This window comes from Caenorhabditis elegans, chromosome IV (genome assembly GCF_000002985.6).
Source record: "Caenorhabditis elegans chromosome IV".
In the NCBI taxonomy this organism is placed as follows: domain Eukaryota; kingdom Metazoa; phylum Nematoda; class Chromadorea; order Rhabditida; family Rhabditidae; genus Caenorhabditis; species Caenorhabditis elegans.
In genome coordinates, this window is record NC_003282.8 from 1,740,190 (window position 1) to 1,764,367 (window position 24,178).

The 24,178-nt window shown below is 36.2% G+C and overlaps 4 protein-coding genes across 14 annotated transcripts; 2 read left to right on the forward strand and 2 right to left on the reverse strand.

Annotated features, from left to right (window-relative positions):
• Positions 1-257: 257 nt before the first annotated feature.
• On the reverse strand, positions 258-5,314 carry Y41D4A.6 (the record flags this gene model as incomplete). 6 transcript variants are annotated; one of them, NM_067728.7, is made up of 5 exons in its annotated part: positions 258-1,243; positions 1,297-1,434; positions 3,758-4,210; positions 4,836-5,111; positions 5,160-5,314. In NM_067728.7, the coding sequence occupies 5 exons, from the start codon at positions 5,312-5,314 to the stop codon at positions 907-909; spliced, it is 1,359 nt and encodes a 452-aa protein (NP_500129.1). The 6 variants fall into 6 exon arrangements, with proteins under 6 accessions (NP_500129.1, NP_001294547.1, NP_001368303.1 ...); NM_001307618.3 differs by having other exon boundaries at positions 876-1,243; positions 1,291-1,434; NM_001380058.1 differs by lacking the exons at positions 4,836-5,111; positions 5,160-5,314 and having other exon boundaries at positions 907-1,243; positions 3,758-3,765.
• Positions 5,315-5,811: 497 nt separating this feature from the next.
• Positions 5,812-11,270, forward strand: Y41D4A.4 (Transmembrane 9 superfamily member; the record flags this gene model as incomplete). Of its 5 annotated transcripts, none has more annotated exons than NM_067729.6 (6): positions 5,812-5,921; positions 5,977-6,133; positions 6,187-6,554; positions 7,830-8,128; positions 9,635-10,300; positions 10,984-11,270. In NM_067729.6, 6 exons carry the CDS (start codon positions 5,814-5,816, stop codon positions 11,126-11,128), a joined length of 1,743 nt encoding a protein of 580 aa, NP_500130.1. The 5 variants fall into 5 exon arrangements, with proteins under 5 accessions (NP_500130.1, NP_001368299.1, NP_001368302.1 ...); NM_001380061.2 differs by having other exon boundaries at positions 5,814-5,921; positions 5,968-6,133; positions 10,984-11,128; NM_001380062.2 differs by lacking the exon at positions 10,984-11,270 and having other exon boundaries at positions 5,814-5,921; positions 9,635-10,606.
• A 241-nt stretch (positions 11,271-11,511) lies between these two features.
• Y41D4A.7 (DUF7758 domain-containing protein) lies at positions 11,512-21,381 on the reverse strand (the record flags this gene model as incomplete). 2 transcript variants are annotated; one of them, NM_001307621.3, is made up of 6 exons in its annotated part: positions 11,512-12,636; positions 15,546-15,647; positions 16,408-16,618; positions 17,621-17,837; positions 19,582-19,759; positions 21,335-21,381. In NM_001307621.3, 6 exons carry the CDS (start codon positions 21,377-21,379, stop codon positions 12,268-12,270), a joined length of 1,122 nt encoding a protein of 373 aa, NP_001294550.1. In that variant the 3' UTR covers positions 11,512-12,267. The 2 variants fall into 2 exon arrangements, with proteins under 2 accessions (NP_001294550.1, NP_001294551.1); NM_001307622.3 differs by lacking the exon at positions 21,335-21,381 and having other exon boundaries at positions 11,524-12,636.
• On the forward strand, positions 13,592-15,577 carry Y41D4A.3 (F-box associated domain-containing protein). The gene is made up of 3 exons (NM_067730.7): positions 13,592-13,763; positions 13,822-14,729; positions 15,377-15,577. Coding segments are annotated over exons 1-3 (1,002 nt in total). The 5' UTR covers positions 13,592-13,671; the 3' UTR covers positions 15,379-15,577.
• Positions 21,382-24,178: the final 2,797 nt, after the last annotated feature.

Here is a 24,178-nt window from a genome sequence, read left to right on the forward strand (position 1 = left end):
GAAATGAAAAATCAGCAGTTTTCTGCCACAAAATGACGTTAGAAATGACTATACGTGTACTAAAAATCGATTTTCTTATCAGAACTACTAACAAAAAAGGTATGCGACACGCGATGTTTCTCGCAGCTCGGCGGCGGCGCGGGGAAATAATAACATGAAATATTTTATATGAAATCATTTAAAGCATATTTTTAACTGCATTTTCCAGAAATTTCTGCGGAAAAAAAATGAAAGCAGGCCATAAATTTTCGGAAAAATCACAAAAAATGTCGGTTTTTTTTTAATTTATGAAAAAAATCAATACATTCTCAAAAAAATCGATAAACTCTCAGAAAAATCAATAAATGCTCAGAAAAATCAATAAATTCTCAGAAAAATCAATAAATTCTCAGAAAAATCAATAAATTCTCAGAAAATTCGATAAACTCTCAGAAAAATCAATAAATTCTCAGAAAAATCAATACATTCTCAAAAAAATCGATAAACTCTCAGAAAAATCAATAAATGCTCAGAAAAATCAATAAATTCTCAGAAAAATCAATAAATTCTCAGAAAATTCGATAAACTCTCACAAAAATCGATAAATTCTCAGAAAATTCGATAAAGTCTCAGAAAAGTCGATAATTTATCTGAAAAATCGATAAATTTTCAGAAAAATCAATAAATTCCCAGAAAAATCGATAAATTCCCAGAAAAATGAATAAATTCTCAGAAAAATCGATAAATTCCCAGAAAAATCAATAAATTTTCAGAAGAATCAATAAATTCTCAGAAGAATCAATAAATTCTCAGAAAAAATGAAAAAATTGGTTTAAATTCCTAGGAAAATTAATTTAATTGCCTGAAAAATCTCAAAAAATTCAAAAAAAAACATGTTAAATCTTGAATATTCATATAAATTCCAATCTATTTCCGAATTAAACCATCCAAAATATGTGCCACATCACAGACAGCTCTATCCTGAAGCTTATCAGCCATCAACTGAACACCAATCGGCAGTCCATCTTCCGCAACTCCAACTGGAACAGAAATCGATGGGATCCCGGCCAAATTGGCGGCCTGAGTGAAATAATCATCATTATCCTCCTTCGAGAACAACGTATCCCGTAATTCAGAATATTTCGGCGCTGTTCCAGACGCTGTCGGCGTGACAATCAAATCGACTTCCCGGAAAGCCTGGCGCAACTCGTCGTGGATGATTCTCCGCACTTTTAGCGCCCTTTCAAAGTACTTTTGGCGATATCTGGAATTTTTTTTGTTGTAAATTTTAATAGAAATTCTAGGAAGAACCCCCACTGCTTCATCAGGAAATAATTTCCAGCGAAAATCCGCCGTCGAACAATTGTATTCAGGGCTTCTGACCGGGAAGAAGCATACATTTCGTATGTTGAAGAGTCGCTTGAAGAACGATGGCCATAGGCAACACTGTCGTATCTGAAAATTTGAATTTGTAGAAGGAAATCGCGAAAAATGTTATGATTTTAACCTCTTTTTAAATAATTGTTTCGCTTTTTTTTAAAAGAAGTTTTGTTGAAAATTTTCAGATTTTTTGAAAAATTTTCAGTAAAAAAACGGAAAATTTGAAATGTGTTGGAGACGGAGCGAAAAGGGATTTTTTAGAAAAAAAACAATTCAAAAAAAGTGATTTTTTTTTGTTTAAAACTACGAGAATGGGAAAATATAAATTTTTGGTGAAAAATTAAAATTTTTAGCATTTAATAAAAAAGTCGTTCTCGTATTTTTCTTATTAATTTCAGCATTTTTTGCAGAAAATTTGCAGAGAATTTTGTCAAAAAAAGTTTTAAAAAATGTGATTTTTAAAGATGAAGTAGAGCCAGTGGGGAAATTGCTTTAAAACACGCCTATGGTACCACAATGACCAAATATCATGATAAAAAAATTCAAAAAAATTTTTCTAAATTTTATATGATTTTTAGAAAATTGAAAAAATCTCAGTTTTTGCCTAATTCCAATTTGAATTTCCGCCAATTGGATTTGTTCGATGGAGCACGCTTGCACGTTTTTAAGTTTATTTATTTTATTATTTCTTATTTTCCACCGATTTTTAATGTTTTCGGTGAATTTTTGCTTGAATTTTAGAGAAAAAATCAAAATAAATGCGAATTTTCGATTAAAAAGCACGCTTACAGGCGTAAATCAGTGAAAAAGTAACGCTTTTAAACGATTTCGAACCGGAATTAATTAATTTCACTGATTTACGCCTGTAAGCGTGCTTTTTAATCGAAAGAAAATTTGCATTTATTTTGACTTTTTCTCTAAAATTCAAGCAAAAATACACCGAAAACATTAAAAATCGGTGGAAAATAACAATAAATAAAATAAATAAATTTAAAACGTGCAAGCGCGCTCCATCGAACAAATCCAATTGGCAGTAATTCAAATAGGAATTAGGCAAAAACTGAGATTTTTTCAATTTTCAAAAAATCAAATAAAATTTAGAAAATTTTTTTGAATATTCTTATCATAATATTCGGTCATTGTAACCCCATAGGCATGTTTTAAAGCAATTTCTTCACAGGGTGTAGTTCACCTTTAATAAAAAAAATAGATCTCGTATTTTTCTTACCATTTTCAGCATTTTTTTTGTAGAAAATTTCCATATTTTTTGAGAAATTTTCAGTAAAAAGGCTAAAAATGTGATTTTGAACTGCTTTTTAAATTTTTAAATTTTTTTTTTCAAAACTTTTTGTTGAAAACTTCCAGTTTTTGCATTTTTAGAGCGATTTTCATTTTTTTTTCTGGGAAAAAAATCGAGATTTTTTAAAAAATGTTTGTTTAAAAAATTCCAGATTTTCAGATAATTTTATAGCTTTTCGGTTTGGAAATAGGGTTAAAAAAAATAATATTTTCAACGTATTTTAGACAAATTTCTGCAGTTTTTATGGAAAAAATCTCTGATTTTGTGGCTTTTTGTGGCCGATGTTCATTAAAAAATCGAGAAAAACTCTGCAATATCCCACTGCAACTGTTTCCTTACGAGGGACGAGGAAAAGTGGTTTCTAGGCCATGGCCGAAGGGCCGACAAATTTCATCGGCCATTTATCTTGCTTTGTTTTCCGCCTGTTTTCTTTCGTTTTTCACAGCTTTTTCCCGTTTTTTCTTATTAAAACTGATAAATAAATATTTTTTGCAGATGCTAAAACAATTTCCAAGTAAAAAATTATGTATTCAGTGGGCAAGCAGCGGTGAAAGTGGGCAATGTAAAATGATGGATTACGGGAATACAAAACCTAAACTTTTTCTGAAACATGCTACATATGATGATTAGATGCTGAAATTACCTGATTTTCATAACGAGACCGCTGAAAAAGTTTTGAGGTTTTCAAAATTCAACTTTTTTGGTGAAAAAGTCGAGATTTTCGCACAAAAAGTTGAATTTTGGAAACCTCAAAACTTTTTCAGCGGTCTCGTTATGAAAATCAGGTAATTTCAGCATCTAAGCATCTTATGTATCATGTTTCAGAAAAAGTTTAGGTTTTGTATTCCCGTAATCCATCATATTACATTGCCCACTTTCACCGCTGCTTGCCCACTGAATACATAATTTTTTTGACTTGGAAATTGTTTTAGCATCTGCAAAAAGTATTTATTTATCAGTTTTAACGGGAAAAAGCTGTGAAAAACGAAAGAAAACAGGCGGAAAACAAAGCAAGATAAATGGCCGCTCGGCCATGGCCTAGAAACCACTTTTCCTCGTCCCTCGTGAGGAAAAAGTTGCAGTGATCCCAGGCTTTACCTCGCCATATTCGAGGCGACATCTGCGGCGGCGATCACCGAGTAGCAAGCCAGCGAGAATCTAGTTGTCGGAAGGTTCAGCACATGAATTTCAGCAGCTCCCCGGCTCTTCAAAAGCCCTGTAACCCGATTCCAGTGCCTCCACGCGTCTTCTGTCAGGCATTCGTTGTGATATTCCACAGGAATTCCGATTTTCAGCCCTTCCAGAGAGCTAATTCCAGCTTTTTCTGGAAGTTCTACACTTGTTGAGTCGTTTTTATCAATGCCCTTCGATAATTCCAGCAATTCCCAACATTTTTGAGCGGTTTTCGCGAAAATCGACGGAGCATCCAGTGAATTCACCAGAGGAATCAAGCCATTGCGTGATAAAACTCCATAAGTTGGCTTGAAACCGAAAATTCCGTTAAAAGCAGCAGGATTTCTGGTTGAACCGCCGGTATCCGAGCCGAGAGCGCTGGAAATTTGGATTTTAGCAGAAAAAAATTCAAAAAATCGCGATTTTTAGCACTGCGACCGCTGATTGGTCGTAGTTTTCATATTGGAGGAAATTTGAATTTTTCATTATTTTTTTGCGAATTTCAGACTATTTTGGGTAATTTAAAGCAAATTTTTTGGGTTTTTGATCAAAATTTTGAATACAAAACGAGACATTTACGTAGAAATTAAAGAATTTCAAAGTGCACATTTATTCAAAAAAAAAGTGCTCCAAATGCCAATTTTTGAGCGATTTTCAGCATTTTTAAGCCAAAAATGCTCAAAAATGACATTTTCGAAGCTAAAAATGCGACTTTTTGGTTTATAGTATGCTGAAAATGGCTTAAAATGTGCATTTGGAGCATTTTTTTTCCAAACTTTTCGGTAAAATTGTAGTTTTTTAACGGTTTTTGCTAACCAAATGCACAATTTTGAGCAATTTTCGGCATTTTTTTAAATCGAAAAGTGCTCAAAAATCACATTTTGCACACTTTAGAAGCCAAAAAATGCGAAATTTGGCAATTTTTTCTCCGTGATATCTCTGAATTTAGGATCTGTGTGAGAATTCTCAGAATTTTCGGCGATTTCTTGAAAAAATCGCTTACAAATCAGCGATTCCAGTCTGAACGGCAACTGCAGAGCCCCCAGAGCTTCCTCCCGGAATAGTCCAATCCTCAGTGCCACCAGGCTCCGTCAAATCACTCTTCACCGGTCCAAAATGTCCGAGAGCCGACGAAGTTCCCATACAGAATTCGTCGAGATTCGTCTTTCCGATAATACATCCACCGCGCGCGACGATTCTCTCCACGATTGTCGCATTCACGGGCGGTGTGTACTTTTCCAGCATTTGTGAGGCGCATGTCGTGCTTGTGCCATTTGTTCTGGAAATTTTCAGTGATTTTTCTCGATCTTCTGAGCGTTTTACCTACAAAAAGCAGTCCTTTACGGCGATTGGAAAGGGATTTAGGCCGTTTTTCAGCGCATTTTTCGCCTGTTGACGCGCCAATTCAAAGGTTTCAGTGATAAAAATGCCATGGGAACGGTATTTTACAGCTTTTTCGATAGAACTTTCGATTCTGTGCATCTCTGTGCATGGAAAAGCTTTGAAAAACAGATTAAAATAAATAAAATAAAAAGAGTCACCGCGAAATGTGGAATCTAAAATCCTGAAAAAATTGATTTTCAAAAAAATCTCTTTAAAATTCAATCGAAATTTCTAAAAAAAAAAAGGACTTTTAACTTTAATAGTGCATTTAGAAAAAACAATAAGCTGAAGTTCCTAACAAAATTAAACAAAAATTGCAATTTTCTAGAATTTCCCAAGGCACTGTGCGCAGTTTTGGTTCCCGCAAACATTTCGTGTCCTCCCACGTTGTCTCCTATCAAGCGCGCTCCATCGAACCCCAATTTCTCTGCGTCTCTCTCCGCCACATTATGTCTCAGTTGCCACGTTAACTTCACCCGTTCCACGGCTGATCCCTCTTTTCTCGATTTTCTCTATTTTTTCGGCGATTTTCCTTCAATTTTTTGATTTTTCTACCTGAAATCCTTGAAAAATAATTAATTAATTAATTTTCAAAGCCATGCGGGTACTGATAAGCCTGCTACTATTCACCTCGCTGCTCGTCGAAGCCGACGAACACGACCATTTGTACGAGGTCGACGAGGAGGTTGTATTATGGATGAACACGGTAAAATAAAGAGCTTTTAATCGCTGATTTTCATAGAAAAAAAAAGAAATTTCAGGTGGGACCCTACTCGAATCGCCAGGAAACCTACACCTACTTCTCCCTGCCATTTTGTAAAGGAGAGAAGAAGGAAATTGGCCATTATCACGAAACTATGGGAGAATCACTGCTCGGCGTGGAGCTAGAGTTCTCCGGATTGGATATAAAATTCAGAAGTATCGATTTTCAGTTAAATTTTTGAAAAAAAAAAAAAACCAAAATTTTCCAGCAAACACCAAGAAAACCGTGGTTTGCGAGAAGAAGCTCACCGAAACCGACTATAAAACGCTGCTCTACGCTATCCAAAACAGCTATTACTATCAAATGTACCTCGACGACATGCCGATTTGGGGAATGGTTGGAGAAATCGATAATACTGTGAATCCGCCGGCCTACAAGCTTTATACGCATAAGAGGCTAGATATTGGCTATAACGATAAGCAGGTGGTCGACGTGAATTTGACAACAGACGGAAGAGTTGATATTCGTCCCGGCGCTGAGCTCACGTTCACCTATGAGGTGCAATGGAGCAAGTCGGAAGTGGATTTTACCAAGAGATTCGATAAATATCTCGATCCAAGCTTCTTCCAGCACAGAGTATGTAGAGAGATTTGAGCATTTTTCTCCATTTTTAGCACAAAGTTGGTGCCAAAATGCAATTTTTAGGCGAAATTTCGCTTAAATTTCAGGCATTTTCCGTATTTTTCAACGGAAAACACTTATTTTTTGTCGAATTTCATACATTTTTCTCCATTTTTAGCGCCTGAAAGTGGATTTTCAGCGTTTGGAAATTTTTAGTTTTACTTTAATCTATATATTCATTAGTAATTAGGGTCGACTTACATTTTTCAAATTTTAAACGAATTTTTTTTTGCATTTTTTGGATTTCTACATTGTGCGAAATTCGATTTTTTTTTGTCACATTTCGCACGATTTTTCAATTTTTCAATTGATTTTTTGAAAAATCACCGATTTTCCACAAAGATAGTGGTGCTAAAACCAATTTTTTGAGTGTAATTTTGTATTTTTAGCAGCATTTTTAGTTTATGGTGGGCGGAAAATGTCTTAAAATGTGCATTTGGAGCATTTTTTGTCCACTTTTGTAGTTTTTGCAAGAAAATTTTGCTAATTGACATTTTTGTGAGTTTCTCATGTGTAGTAGATTTTTTAACGGTTTTTGCAAATTAAAGTGCTCCAAATGCACATTTTTGAGCGATTTTCAGCATTTTTTTCTATCAAAAAATGCTCAAAAATCATATTTTGCACACTTCTGAAACCCAAAAATACAAAATTTCACCCTAAAAAATTGTTTTAGCACACTATCTTTGTTGAAAATAGGTGATTTTTATGTAAAAATTTTGTATTTTCATGAAACCAATTTGAAAATTGAGAAATCGTGCGAAATTTGAAAGAAAAAAAAATCAAATTTTGTACAATTTTAAAGCTAAAAATGCGAACAAATTTTAACAACTTAAATCGACCCTAATTACAAATAAATATATAGTTTCAAATTAAATTTAAAACTTCCAGACGGCGAAAGTCTATTTTCAGGCTAAAAATAAAGAAAAATGTATGAAATTCGACAAAAAATAAGTGTTTTCCGTTGAAAAATACGGAAAATGCCTAAAATTTAAGCGAAATTTCGCCTTTGTGAAAATCGACTTCATGATGATTTTTCATTAAAAAAATATATTATTTCTCAATTTGAAAATTAAAATTGAAAATTGAAAAAAATCCTTTGTCAGAAATCCAGAATATTCATCTTTTCAACAAAAAAAAAACCTCTATTTAATTGAAAAAAATACTCGAAAATCAGTTAAAAATCTAGAAATCTCAATAAAAATTCAAAAATTTTTTTTTTGCAAATTTCAGATCCACTGGTTCTCGATTTTTAACAGTTTCATGATGGTCGTATTCCTCGTCGGATTGGTATGGATGATTCTAGTCCGTACTCTACGAAAAGACTACGCCCGATACCAAAAAGAGGATAGTCTCGACGATTTGGACGCCGATCTCGGAGATGAGTACGGTTGGAAACAGGTTCACGGAGACGTCTTCCGTCCACCATCAATGCCGTTGCTCTTCTCATCGTGTATTGGAGCCGGTTATCATGTGTTCACTGTCGCGGTTATTACGACGATTTTGGCGATTGTTGGAGAATTTTATACAGAGTACGGATGGAAAACAAAAAAACCAGAGAAAATTGAGAGAAAGTGCTCCTTAAAATGAGAAAAACGCATTTTTTTTCTGCGTGAATTTATGCTGAAATTCCCGAAAAAATCCATTTTTTAAAGTGATTTTTTTATTTTTTTAAACAAATTTTTGTATTTTAGGCTTCAAAATTATGCAAAATGTGAATTTTTCTGTCAAAATTCACACGATTTTTTCAATTTTTAATTTAATTTCATGAAAAAAATTGAATTTCTAAAATTCTACCGCGTCTGGAAATTTTCAATTTTAAAAATTCCCAAAAAAATCATTTTTTTGTGATTTTTTAAACGATTTTTCGTTTTTCAAATTGCGAAATTTTAAATTTCTATGAAAAAGCTGATTTTTGAAAATGCTGAAATTTTAAATTTCTATGAAAAAGCTGATTTTCACAAAATTAAAAAGCTTAAAACGATTTTAGAATGAAAAATTCGCATTTGTAGCTTCAAATTTGTTTTTTTTTTCAAATTTCGCACGATTTTCCAATTCTTAAATTGATTTTTTTTTTGAAAAATCACTGACTTTCCACAACAAAAGTGCTAAACCAATGTTTTAAAAGGTCGAATTTCCCACGACTTTTCGTTTTTCAAATTGTGAAATTGTGTAAATTTCTAGGAAAATATCATCAGGAAGCTGATTTCAAAACGTTAGAGCGAAAAACTAATTTAGAGTGGAAAATTCGCATTTTTTGCTTAAAAATTGTCATTTTTGAGCATTTTTAGGCTCAAAAATGCTGAAAATGGCAAAAAATGCGTTTGGAGCACTTTTTTGTGATATTCTGCACATTTTTCATACAGAAAAACTCCGATATTACCGAAAACTACGCTGATTTTCTGATTTTCAAAAAAATGCCGTCAAATTGCAATCTGCTTTTTTTTTGGTTAAAAAATGTGATTTTTGAGCATTTTTTGGCTCAAAAATGCATTTGGAACACTTTTTTGTTGAGAAATTCTCAAAATCGTAATGAGCACAATTTTTTGCTTATAAAATCCAAAAAGTGAACCAAAATGCTCAAAAATTGCATTTTGCATATTTCTGGAGCTCTAAATACAAAATTGCACCTTTTAAAACATTGGTTTAGCACTTTTGTTGTGGAAAGTCAGTGATTTTTCAAAAAAAAAAAACAAATTTGAAGCTACAAATGCGAATTTTTCATTCTAAAATCGTTTTAAGCTTTTTAATTTTGTGAAAATCAGCTTTTTCGTGATAATTTTTTCCTAGAAATATAAAATTTCGCAATTTGAAAAACGAAAAATCGTTTAAAAAATCACTAAAAAATGATTTTTTTGGAAAATTTTTAAAATTGAAAATTTCCAGACGCGATAGAATTTTAGAAATTCAATTTTTTTCATGAAATTTATTTAAAAATTGAAAGAAAAATTCACATTTTGCACAATTTTGAAGCCTAAAATACAAAAATTTGTTTAAAAAATATACAAAAATAAAATTGAAAATTGAAAAATTTGCAGACGCGGCTCCCTACTCTCCGCCGCAATCTTCGTCTACGCCGCTTGCTCGCCAGTCAACGGATATGCCGGCGGATCGATGTACGCCAGATTCGGAGGTCGTCACTGGATCAAGCAAATGCTCCTCGGAGCATTCCTTCTGCCAAGTATGGTGTGTGGTGTCGCATTCCTTATCAACTTTATCGCGATCTACTATCACGCGTCACGCGCCATTCCATTCACAATTATGCTCGCCGTCTCGGCGATCTGCCTCTTTGTGATCCTTCCGCTGACTCTTGTCGGAACTGTGATCGGAAGAAATATGGCTGGAAGTGCAGACTATCCGTGTAGAGTGAATGCCGTGCCGAGACCCATTCCTGATAAGAAATGGTTCGTCCAACCGTGGCTCATCACCCTTGCCGGAGGTGTTCTCCCATTCGGATCCATCTTCATCGAAATGTACTTTATCTTCACCTCATTCTGGGCGTACAAAATCTATTATGTGTACGGATTCATGCTTTTGGTCACAATAATCCTGTCAATTGTCACCGTATGCGTCACAATTGTCTGCTCCTACTTCCTACTCAACGCCGAGGATTATAGATGGAGATGGACGAGCTTCGCGTGTGGAGCATCTACTGCATTCTATGTGTACATGTATTCCATGTATTATTTCTTCTTCAAGACAAAGTACGCCTGTTTTTATAGCAAGTTGTTGCGGAAAATTGGACAAAAAACGAAAAAAAAAACAAAAAAAAAAATCGATTTTTTAGCCGTTTTTTTTTATGGAAGAAAAAAAAAGAAGAAAAATTGTGCTTTTCAATCTATTTTTAATCATTTCATGTTGAAAAAATCGCTTTAAAATCATAGTTTCGTACAATTTTCGTGCAAAAGGCCTTGTGTGTCGATTTACGCACCTTGCGAACTTCCCGAGGACATCTTTTTAGTGAGAATGATTGTATTTTTTGTTAATAAATTACAAAAACCAACGAGAATTTGTAGTTTTTCTCAACTATAGATACATTATATCCACTACAAAATAGAGAATTTTCAATTTTTTTAACGCGAAAATGGTTCAAGCACCAAGCATTTTAGCCAAAAACTGTGTTCTCCTCGTGGACTACACGAGATGAGCGTAAATATCGAATTTTTTTGAAAGAAATTTACCGAAAAAATCCATTTTTCTATCAAATTTTGGGTAAAAAAATAAAAGTGGCCAAAATTTGAAGCTATTTTCGAAAAACAATTTTTTTTACAATTAAAAAAATTAATTTCTATTTCCTGAAACCCTGTTTCAAAACAATTTTTATCCCCAAAAAAACGGGATTTTCTTCTAATTTTTTTCAAATTTCCACAACACACACAAATTCCAGAATGTACGGACTTTTCCAAACGGTCTTCTACTTTGGATACATGGGAATCTTCGCCGCCGCTCTCGGACTCATGACCGGCACCATCGGATACGTCGGAACCGCCAAATTCGTCCGCAAAATCTATCAGACTGTGAAAATCGATTAAATCCCTAAAATAATATAATTAATTGATGTTTTTTTTTCTTTTTTCTGAATCTCCCCTTCTCCCTCCTCCACACACACACATTTCTTTAACGCTTGGTATTCTCTTTTTCTCTCTTTCCTCACTTTCTTTCCCCCCCCCCCCCACCCAGCTATCGATTTTTCCCGAATTTTCCTGTGTATTATAAAATGGCTATTGATGTTGTTGTTGTTGTTGTCGGTGATTAGTAGGTAATCAACAACACACATATTATTTATTTATTTTCCCCTTTTTCCCCACTTTTTTTCGTGGCCGCGAAATTGAAAAAAAACCAAAAACTCGGCCGCGAAAAAAGTACGCCACACTTTTCCCTTTTTCCCGCGCTAATAATAAAAAGAAAAGTATATATTTATGAATGTTTTATTGTTTCAATACAAAAATATATATAAGGCACATTATTATAACAGCACACATTAATTGAATTGATAGTTCGGGGGGAACAAAATATGATGGGATGGGAGAAGATTGGGTTGGGGGGGGGATTAAGCCGTACTAATAATGACCCGTCTGGAAGTTTTTTTCTGCCACGTGGCAAAGAATTAGTGAGGAATTGGGGAATTTTCAGTGAAAATCGAAGAAATTCAGCAGGAAATTGTGCAAAATTAAAAAAAAAAAGAAAAAAAAGCTGAAAATCGCGGTTAAATTTGGAATTTTTTTTCTTCAAAACTTCGAAAAAATGCTTAAAATGACGGAAAATGTGGAAAAAAACAGTCTTAAACAATTTTCGAGTGCTTCAAATGCTAAAAATATCTCGAAAACCACATTTTACACTTTTTTAAACGTTGAAATTGCAAAAATCAGCTAAAAATTAGTGAGAAAAGCTTAAGCCTACGCCTAAGTCGAAGCTTAAGCCTAAGCCTAAGCCTAAGACTAAGCTTAAGCCTAAGACTAAGGCTAAGCCTAAACCTAAACCCAATCCAAAGCCTATGTTTAAGCCTAAGCCTAAGCCTATGGCCAAGCCGAAGCTAATCCATTAAAAAAATTTTAATTGAAAATCACAAAATTTTCACTTGAAAACGATTTTTCACTGAAAATCCCCTCAACTTTGCGACGCGGCCTAGTTTTTCAAATTCCTAGGCCACGTCGCAATGAGAAATAAAAGGTTATTCGTCAAATCTGACGAGTCTGGGAGAATTTGGTCTACTTGTACGTGATGTGGATGACGTGGTGTCGGGTCCATCGACAACAATAGTCGGAATTGTGAGGGACGTGCTGATCTTCGGCTGCGGCGGGAAATCTGCGTCAGGCACTGCCGGCAGGCTAATTGACATTTGTTGAAGGGACTCTGCAAGACTACAGGCATCATCTTGATCTTCCGGTTTCGCCGGTGGAATTGGTGTCGAGTCTTGCTCCGATCGTCGGGATGGGGAGCAATCCGTGTTGCGGCGGGAACGGAATGAAGAGCGGATCGACCCGCTGCTCCGGCGGCGTTTGTAGAATTGATCGATTACAATGTTTTCCAGTTTGATTACCTGAAAAATATGAAATTTTTACTAATTTGAAATTTCGAATCGTCTGATCCTTCTCAACATAAATTTTGATAGATTTCCCTAGAGGCTGGGAAATTGGGAAACATGATCATTTGTGCACTATAGTGAAGAAGAAACAATTGGCGGACAGTGCCCCTACAGTACTACTACAGTACCCCGATCATGCCCCCACTAACCCCAAACCAATATGCCTTCAAAAGACAAAAACATAGATACAGTAATCCTACAATAACCCCTACAGTACCCCTACAGTAATTCTGCTGTACCTCTACAGTACCTCTACAGTACTCCTACAGAACTACTACAGTACCCCAACCGTATCCCCCACTACCCCCAAACCAATATCCCTTCAAAAGAAAAAAAACCATTGTTTTCATAACTACAGTACTCCTACAGTACCCCTACAGTCCCCTGCAGTACCTCTACAGTAATCCGACAGTACTACTATAGTACCCCGACCATGTCTCCCACTAACCCCAAACCAAAATCCCTTCAAAAGGCAAAATTTATTTTTTTCATTACTACAGTAATCCTACAGTACCTCTACATTACTCCTGCAGTACCTTTACAATGATCCTACAGTACCCCGTCCATGTCCCCCACTAACCCCAAACCAATATCCCTTCAAAAGACAAAAACTCTTTGTTTTCATAACAACAGCAACCCTACAGTACTCCTACAGTACCCCCACTGTAATTCTGCAGTACCTTTACAGTAATCCTACAGTACCCCTACAGTACTACTACAGTACCACGACCAGGCCCCCCACTAACCCCAAACCAATATCCCTTCAAAAGAAAAAAAACCATTGTTTTCATAACTACAGTATTCCTACAGTAGCCCTGCAGTAGCCCTACAGTACTACTACGTACCCTTACATCATCCCCCCCCCCCCCACAATACTACGTTTTAGAGACTGTTAGAGAACATATGATTCTACGGAAGGAGAGAATCAGAGAAACAAGAGGTCAACTGGAGGACCAGTCTCCCCCATCTGGCCACCGTTCATTTGTGACCATGGTCCGCAATGTGTCTATTCCCTTCCAACTGCTCAAATTACCTCAAAAATCGATTGTCTATGTACTTCACCGATTGCTTATTGCAGATTTGTAAGTGGAGCTATATTTTTTTGTAAGTACATATTTAGAACATATATTTATTTTGCAGAATAGGATTTTCATTAATATCTCAAACTGCAAAGGAACGAACCAAACATCTTGGTCTGAAAGCCAAATGTGTCTGTATTGGAATAGATTCGCAAATATCGATTCTTATTTCCCTCCAACATGACCAAACACGTTTCATATTCTACACTAACGAATACCGAAACCCCGAGCATCGTCTTGAAGAGGAGGAATCAATTAAAATGTCTATTGATACCCGGCTGGGGGAATGGAAGACCCCGAAATGTTGTGTCAAACAATTTTTGGATCATGTTTTTGAAATATTTCATGAAAAAACGAAAGTTTTAAGTCTAAGATTTACAACTGATCATTACGAAAATGCTCTTTTTGATGATCTCGGCGGGTTGGAGATTGAATATTTCTACATGCATTCATCACCAAATTCGAAAAGTTTAACCAGTCAAAGAGCACTGAAACAATTTTCCCGTGCAGCAAAAATAATTAATATAAGCCATAATCCATTCCCAACAGAGTCATCAATAGAATTGCAAAGGATTTTAATACGAAACATGGGAATGGTTCAACTAAATCGACCAATGAACTATACTCTAAACGATCTATTCGTCACTAATGCTTCTACAGTCCAGGCTCAAATTCCTGTTAGAGATGTCAATACGTTCTTAAAACACTGGATTCGGGGAATCGACAGGAATTTTCATTTCGCTTATTTTTTCTTTGAAGATCACGAATTGGAAGTTGAAAATGCAATTGAAGAGCTCTTCAAGAATGTGAATTATCAAGTTGCACCAGCGGAAAGATTATTGATACTTTATCCGATCGGATATCAAGAGATCTTGCATAAAGGTGGTTATGATGTTCGACGAATTGATGGAACAGAGGCAACTATGGATGTTTATCGGAATCGGGCGTGGATGTACATTTCATCATATTGTAAGGTTCTAACCAGGGGTGTGCGGATAATAGCCGATTTAGCCGAGTTCGCCGATCGGCTAATTCGGCTAACTCGGCTAATATTAGCCGAATTATCCGTTAGCCGACCTTTTTACCGATTAGCCGAATTAGCCGTTAGCCGACTTTTTGGCAGTTCGGCTAATACGTAGTTATCCGTTAGCCGATTTTGGCCGATGTTAGCCGAATTCGCCGATCGGCTATTTCGGCTAATTCAACTAACATATTTTTTTGGAAAACAAAATGTGGTGAATTTGTATGATTTTTTCCTATTTGAACAGTCGTTCATCCCTGAATTTGCTCAATAACAGTGTAAAAATTAACCCAAAACCTGAATTAACAGAATGGACAAAAAAAAGCTTAACCAAATGAATATTTTCCGAATTAGCCGAATTAGCCGAAAATTAGCCGATTTGAATGACTGAGATTAGCCGAATTAGCCGTTAGCCGAAAGTTTTGAAATTAGCCGTTAGCCGAATTAGCCGTTAGCCGGTTCTCAAAAAATCGGCATTAGCCGATTTATCCGTTAGCCGAAAAAATCGGTTATCCGCACACCCCTGGTTCTAACCAAATCCCCCAGTGCTAGACTAGGAAATAGTCTTGTCAGAAATGCACTCTTTTATTTGCAGAATACCCGGTCAGATGTCAGTCACGCAATATGGATCACCATGTTCTATTTTCACACAGCCTATCCATCCGTGCACAAGAGCAACCGCAGCGACGATTTCCCAATAATCGAATTATTTTTCCAAACTTTGCCATTTATTAATTATCTCCAAATAATCCAAATTATCTTACCTTGTCTAAAGATTTGATAAACTCCGTCTCGTTGAGAACTTTGAAGTCGAAATTTGTCGAGTCGGACATAAGTTCCTTGAATTTCGGCACGGTGTCGTCGTTCTGCAAATCAAAAATTTGAACTGTGTTTGGATTTTGTTAATTTTTTTGTCCACAGAGCGCAAATGCATTTACCGAAAAAAAGAAACAACTTTTCACACTGCAACTTTTTCCTCACGAGGGACGAGGAAAAGTGGTTTCTAGGCCATGGCGTGGGCATTGTAATATGATGGATTACGGGAATACAAAACCCAAACTTTTCCCCAAACATGATACATATGATGCTTAGATGCTGAAATTACCTGATTTTCATAACGAGACCGCTGAAAAAGTTTTGAGGTTTCCAAAATTCAACTTTTTTGGTGAAAAAGTCGAGATTTTCGCACAAAAAGTTGAATTTTGAAAACCTCAAAACTTTTTCAGCGGTCTCTTTATGAAAATCAGGTAATTTCAGCATCTAATCATCATATGTATCATGTTTCAGAAAAAGTTTAGGTTTTGTATTCCCGTAATCCATCATTTTACATTGACCACTTTTACCGCTGCTTGCCCACTGAATACATAATTTTTTAACTTGGAAATTGTTTTAGCATCTGCAAAAAGTACTTATTTATCAGTTTTAATAAGAAAAAACGGGAAAAAGCTGTGAAAAACAAAAGAAAACAGGCGGAAAACAAAGCAAGATAAATGGCCGCTGAAACTTGTCGGCCCCTCGGCCATGGCCTAGAAACCACTTTTCCTCGTCCCTCGTGAGGAAAAAGTTGCAGTGATTTCAGAAAATGTTTTCACACCCACAAAAAGGACTGTAATCTCAAAATCTCACCTCCATATCACCAAATCGTACACAAAGCATTGCCAAATCATAGAAAACTCTCAGACGACTCGGATGAATCGCCCTTCGCCATATCCGACGTCCCATCATGAAAATCTCAGCGTACTCGTGCTTCACGTCGTGCCAGATCCGCTTTTTCTCGACAGGGTCAACCAAAATCGGCGCCAGGCGGTAATAGCAAGCGTAGATCGCTGATTCGTACCTGAAAAATGAAGATTATTAGCTCTGGTACATAAAAATGCCCTCACTAGTAGGTCTCCAAATAAGTTCCGGGTCAAAAATCATAACTTTTTTTGCCTTTTATAGATTTTTTTGAAACTTTGGGAATTTATGTTATCAACTATGACCTTTCATTTTGATATGGTCACAAAATTTTTTGACCACCCGGAGTGCCCTAACTTGGAGCCTTTTTTTTCAGGCATTTTTCTGATCTCGCTTCTTTGCAGCTTTGAACTAAGATTTGTGTGCGGATTTTACTTTGTTTAGAATACATCGTAAGAAATCAACAAAAGTTTGGAAAAAAATTCGTCCAAAAAATTTTTTTTTGGTCGGTCGTCAAAAAACTTCAAAAAATTTTTTTTTCGAAAGTTTTTGATTTTTAGTATAAAAATGATGTAACCATGTGTAAACTATTTTTAAACATACAAAACATTTGAGTTTGAAATTTGGATCTCGAGAAATACTCAAAAAACTCAAAAATTCTTCGAAAAAATTATGTTTTCTATTATCATTTGAGTGTGACGAACTTAGTTAAAACGTTTTGTATTTGTAAAAATAGTTCACACATGACTACATCATTTTTGTATGAAAAATCAAGAATTTTCGAAAAAAAAATTTTTTGACCACCGATCAAAAAAAAATTTTTGGACGGATTTTTTTCCAAACTTTTGTTGTTTTCTTACAATGTATTCTAAACAAAGCAAAGTCCGCACATAAACCTCAATTCAAAGCTGAAAAGGAGCGAGATCAGAACAATGCTTGAAAAAAATTGGCTTCGAGTTAGGGCACTCCTAGTGGTCAAAAATTTTTGTGACCATATCAAAATGAAAGATCATAGTTGATAACATAAATTCCCACAGTTTCAAAAAAAATCGATAAAATGCGAAAAAAGTTATGATTTTTGACCCGAAACTTATTTGGAGACCTAATAATTCGAAAGTGTTCTTTAAACAACAACTTTTATGATAAAAATAGAAAATCTTACCACGCCAAATAGCAATACTTTTTCGAAATCTCGTGCAGCCTATCCAACCAATCATAGCACAACTGTTTTCTCTCTTCAGGAGTTCCCTCTTCAGGATCCGAATATTGGAATTTGAACAGATCATTTGCATTCCAGTCGTCACCTTTCTTTCGGAGCCTCGCGATTTCATTCGTAGGTTTTCGGTTGAGCTTCGAGGCGACTCGGCGCAACGGGCGGTCTGAATATATAAATGTGCATAATTTTGTTTGAAGAAACGCATAGACGCTGAACTAATAAAATATAGTTGTGGTTTTTATCGAAAAATCTGAAAATTCAGCCTATTATGGCGGTTAAAAATTAAAATAAAAACTGGCTTCATTTCAGCTTAAATCTTGAATTTGGCCAACTTGTCAATCAAAGGTGTGCGGCGAATTTTTACTATACAATTTTGACCAAAACTATTGATTATGTCCCCAAAAATTTAGTAAAATGACACAAAATTGAGTTATTTTTATGCTTAAGCAGACACACGGAATTAAGTAGTTTTAGTGCTCCAAAATATATCAAAAAGTATCAAATTTTTCCGAGTTTGTCAAGAACGGCAAATTTGCCGAATTTGCCGAGCTCGACAGATTTTGAGATTTGTCGCAGCCGCTGGATCTTGATTTTCATTTGATAAGCACTCTTTAATACATATTTTGGTAATTTATTACTTCGCTTATTTAGGTACATTTTCGGTTTTTCCAAAATTTTGAGCTGTGAAATATTTTCTGTTAGTTTGCCCAACAAAACTAACGTAAAATACAACAATTAATACAATTCAAAAAAATTTAAATTTTCAAAAATCGTTTTTCCCTGTTTCTTACTACGTCTTTTGTCAATTTCACAGACCCTCTGTATGCTTCCATCAATCACGAAATGCTCATACTCGCCGACGTGCGGTGATTTCAAAAGATATCTTCGAAAAATGAAGAGAAGGTTGTACCCTGCGTCATCATCAGAGCATGCCCTATTTCTTGTGATAAAAACAAATGATTGGGGGGATGTTAAAGAAGATATTATAGGATGGGGAGTAGGCAGGCAGCGACAAGCACGTGGTCCCCCTACCGATACGTAACGATCTGGATGATCGAACATCGGATAGAGATTTATTTGGAATTAAGGATTTTTTGAAAATGGTCCGAAGGAAAATAGTTTGGATTGGTTTTTGCACGAGGTGTCAGAGTGCCACAACACGGTGTGATCTACAAAAAACGCGGGAAACGAGACGTAGAATTTCGAGCTGTTGTCGCACGGTTAAGAGCGTGCTGACGTCACACTTTTCTGGGCAAAAATTCCCGAATTTTTTGTAGATCAAGCCGTAAAGGGGCAGCCTGGCACCACGTGCTTTTGCTCTGTTTAATATCGAGAAAAATCGGAAAAATGTGCAATTCTCTCGCTCTCAGACCGCGGGAAAGGTAAATATCGGCCACGTTTTGGAAAAGCTCGGCCACCGATTTATCTCTCAGCACTATTTTTTTTTGGGAAAACTCAGTCATCGATTTGCTCATTGCGGTCACGTTTGAGAGTTTGGCTACGTTTCGGAAAACCTCGAGCACGTTTGAGAAAACTCGGCCACCGATTTTTTAGCGGCTTGAGAAAAGTTCGGCCTGCCTGGGAAAATCACGGCCACGTTAGAAAGCTCTGCCGCCGATACATTTTTGCCTGTCTAACGCGGTTTCTTGAACTTTTCTAAGTTAAAAGTATAAAAATTCGAGCCAAAGCTTCCGATTTTCCAAATTTTTTTCCAATTTCTGTGAAAAAAAAAACAATTTGCGGTTTTGCAGCGTGGTCAAGTTTTTTTGTATTTTTTTGCCAATTAACCAGTGCCGAAATTGTCAAACTTAAAGTCGGCAAAAACACCGCTAGAAAACGAGTCAGCTGTGTCTATCCCAGCTCCAGTACCCTCAACCCAAAAAATTTCCAATTTTTCAAAAACCAACCTGGAAGAGGATGAAGCTTTGCCTGACTTTTCCTTCGTTGCTGATCTACATCTGTATTCTCGCGTAGGCAACGCTTCATTTGGATCACACATCGACGATATTGTGATAAGAGAGCATTCGACACTTCTCCCTTCACTTTTCGCCACTGACGACGCAGAAAGCCCGGCTTTGGATTCATCTGGAATTGAGAGTTTATTTCAGATTTTTATTTAAGAATATATCATTTTTCAACAAAAATTTTGCATTTTACACATTATATTTATAGTAACATCACAAAATTAGCTAGACTCGAAAGAGAAACAATTGCAGGGATTTTGCAACGTGGCCGCTAAAGAGAAAACTTGGCATGGAAGTTGCCGGTATTTTTACAGTGCATTTTTCCCACTTCTACGACTTTGAAGGCGCGCGCATTTATACAAAATGGTCCCGTCATTGGTCTCGCCACGCGCTCAACAAATCAATGGGATGCGCGTGGCGAGACCATAGCGCGAAAATGCGCGCGCCTTTAAAGTCAAAAGTTGGAAAAAAAATGCACTGTAGTTGTTTCCATTTTTTTCTCGGCTACACAGATAGAGTGTTCAAATTTTTTGCATTATCACCAATTTTCGCGGGTATCAAATATGTTTTTTGTATAATTTTATTTTTTTTGAAAAATCAACAATTATCTTTTTTTTCTGATCCGTTTTCTTCATAGTTTTTCTATTTTATATACAAATTTTAAATACAAGTTAAATGCAAAAAGGGCAAAAATCCGAAGATGTTTCACTTCAGTGTACTAGAATAAAAATTTAGTTTTTTTAAAAATCCATTCTCATAGGTTTTATACTGGTTTTATGAACTTTTTCTGTTATAATTAAAAAATTTGATAAAGAAATCTTTCGGGAATAAATTTTTAATTTTTTTAAATATAAAATTCCATGAAAATCTAATTTTTCTCAATCAAATAAAATAGAAATCAGAAGTCGGCAGTTGTCGTTGGTTTGCCGATTTGCCGGAAATTTTAATTTTTGGCAAATGTCCGATTTGCCGTTTGCCGGATATCAAATTGCCGGAAATTTTTAAAGGGATCTTTTTATAGGACGGAAAAACTGTGCCTTTTTGAAATTTTTCCCGTTTTATTTAGATATTTTCATAGAATTTGCATACTTTTCAGAATAGATGTACGAACATTCATAGGATGCGTACAATTTTGCAGATTAAAATTGAAATTCTGAAATTTCCAGAAAAAAATATGCAAAACCACAATTTGCCGAAAATTTGCAAACTTGGAAAATCGGCAACTTGCCGGTTCAGTTCCGGCAAATTGCCAATTTGCCGTTTGCCGAAAAAAATCGTCATGTAAAGTTTTTCATCGATTTATTATTATTATTTTCAAATTGAAATCAACTTAGTTTTAAAAAAAACCAAAAAAGAAAAGTTTCCAACCTCTCTCCGCAACTTTCCAATCTCAAGCCTCTTTCGTTTGGAAGAAGTTAGTAAAGAGAAAGTTTTCATGATAATAAGAAGGATACGAGCAATCAGGAAAGAAAAAGAGTGTCATCCACCGCTAGGAATGTCCGATCAATCAAGAAGGGGCCCGGCTCCCAAGGAGTCAAAATAGTTGGAGAAGGCAAGGAAGAAGCTTCCCAAAAAGTGCATGACGCCACCGCCATCGCCGCCGCGTGAAATGTGATTTATTGCGGCGAGATTCGAAATGGAGATAGAATTGCTCCAAATCTCCCAGTTTGCAGGAAAAAAGAGCACAAAAACTCACATTTTTACTCGGCTCGACCTCACAGTCCACGATTTTCGACCGCATTAGTACATAGGTCTCTGGAAATTTTACGAGATCTCGACTGACGGGGAACGAAGAAGATGAGGAGGAAAAAATCAAAATGAGCACGAAAAGTTTAGTTAGAGCAATGAAAAGACACATGTGGTGTGGTTGCCGGGAGAGAACAACTGTGGGAAGCAGAGCTCGTGGGAGCAGAGGGACGGGGAGACGCAGAGAACGGAGAGTTATCTGAAAGATGAGCAGAGAAGATATGGGATAAGGGTGTCTGGAAGTAAAAATAGATCACGAGGATGCGTGGCCGTGAAACGGAAAACCTCGGCCACCAAGTTTTTGGGAACAATTTTGAAAGCCGCTCGATTTTGTTTGAATATTCCCAAAACAAAAATTTCAAAAATGTTGCGAAACAAATATGAATTGAGGACTTGAAGGTAGGGAGGCAAGGCTAAATTTTCATTACATGCCTACGTGCCTACGTTTCATTTTTATTATTTTCGACTTCGGATCACCAGAAGTTAGCAGATGTCTAGGGCAATCAGGTTCTGGGAGAGCTTTCAGTTGACCAATGAACTTTTTTTTCTATGGTGTATATAATTTTTAAATACATTTTCCGACTTTTCAACAAAAAAAACTATGCCTACGTTCCTACGTGCCTACGTGCTTAAGTGCCTGAATACCTCCCTACATGCCTGTTTATAAAACTACCTACCTTTTTGAAACTTCAGTGTGTAAATAGCTGCACAAATAGGCACAAAATAGGCAGGCACCTTGAGCCTACATAAAAATTTTGAGAACTAAAAAAAATCATCTCAAATACCTCTTTTTAACCCGTTTTAAAATATGTAGTATGCCCCGAACGCCCAAATAAAAAAGTGATTGAATTTCACAAAAAAATCAACAGAAAATAGTATTTTGGGGAATACTGTTCCATTTACAGAACACCTCGTGAAACTTGATAGTTTCGTGTAAATATCGTGTAAATAGTAAAATTGTTCAGAATTTCTATTTGTAGGGTTCTTTGGAAGAACGTTTTATTTTTAGCTAGCTACAGTAACCAGCTGAAGAGGCACGTAGGCACGTAGGCACGTAAGCACGTAGGCACGTAGGCACGTAGGCACGTAGGTACCCAGGCACCTATGCACATTGTCACGTAGGCACTTAGGCACGTAGGCATGTAGGCACGTTGGCACATTGGCATGTAGGCGCCGCTTTTTTGTTGAAAAAGTCAAAAAATGTACTTAAAAAGTAAAGGAAACTATTGAAAAAAGTTTTTTTCTAAACGAAAGACCAGAAAAAGTAAAAACATAAAAAAACGGAAAAAAAAGTTCATTGGCCAAGCTCTCCCAGAGAACCTAATTGCCCTAGACATTTGCTAATTTCTGGTGCTCCGAGGTCGAAAATAAAGCTTAAACTTTATCCTCAGCCCCTTGACTCAGCGTCAGACAGGCTTTTGTTTCGAAATTTAGCCAATTTCACAAGTTTTGCGTCATCAGACGGACCTTCCGGTCCGGGGAAGAACAAAAAACAATAATTACACTAGAACAGATGACCACTCGAGAGGGGGTTTTGCAAGTAAGTGACCAACAGCTTTTCTAGTGAAAGAGAAAAATTGTTTTCTAGTGTTTTCTAGTGAGAGAAAGTAAAAATAGTGATTAGCTCTCTCTCTCTGAAAAACAAAAGTAATTATGGGATCCATTAGGTTTTTGAATTATTATCAAAATATTAAATTTGTCACATCAAATTTGAATCCAGCCAATCCCGCGAAAAATCCCCTCTCGATTTCGGATGCCGAAAATTGGCTCGAATCGAGAGATGAAAAATTCGGGAGATGCTGGAATCAAATAAGACTCCGCCTACTTTCTTTTAAATTTCCACCGGTCACCGCAAAAATGAAAAGGGTGGGTAATATCTGGCGGCCGACATCCCACGACTTCCGCGCCTCCTTGTGAATAAAGTTAGGAAGCCGCGCCCACAGAGTTGGTGTGCATTTTGAAGGGCGTGGCTTCCTAACTTTATTCACAAGGAGGCGCGGAAGTCGTGGGATGTCGGCCGCCAGATATTACCCACCCTTTTCATTTTTGCGGCTGCCGCGCCAGCCTTGCGGCGACCTCCGCCTGCCTCGCGCCGCGCCTCCTGTATAGTGCGGCGCGGAACCCGAAAAGTGTCGGCCGCGGAGAAAGAACCACCTTTAAAATAGGCTCAGCGTATAGCTTGGCTCTGTGAAAAACTTGAAAACATTAAACACTAGCCGAAATTCACGTTTTTAACTTAAAATTTCAATTTTCCCGCCAACCATATGTTACAAGTGCGCTCCAGTGATAATGTTGAAAAACGGCAATTTTTAGCTCTTTTCAACAGTTTTAGTATAAAAAAAACGAGGATTTGTCAAATTTTTACTCGAAAACCTCAAAATCTAGTCAACATTTACAATTTTAACCTAAAAATTCCAATTTCCGCACGGTGTACAGCAACTAGATGAGTGCAAGCGCGCTCTACCGAACAAACCCAAATTTGACCGGTTAGGAAATTTCAATCAAAAAATTTTTTAATAGAAAAGATAGAGAATTTTATTGCGGTCATTTTTCATATGCATCGCAAAATCAAATTTGGGGTTAGTTTTCGAGATAGCTGCCAATATAGGTTTTCAGACTAAGTATCATGAACCAACCCATCTAGTTTCTGTGCTACCGTGTCCGGCGGACCGCACGGTGCAAATGCGCTCCAGTGATAAAATGTGGGAAGATTGTATTTTTTGGTAATTTACCAAATTTACCGAAAATTTATTTCAAAAAGTACAAAGCCGGATAAAACGCTAAACTTGTCTAT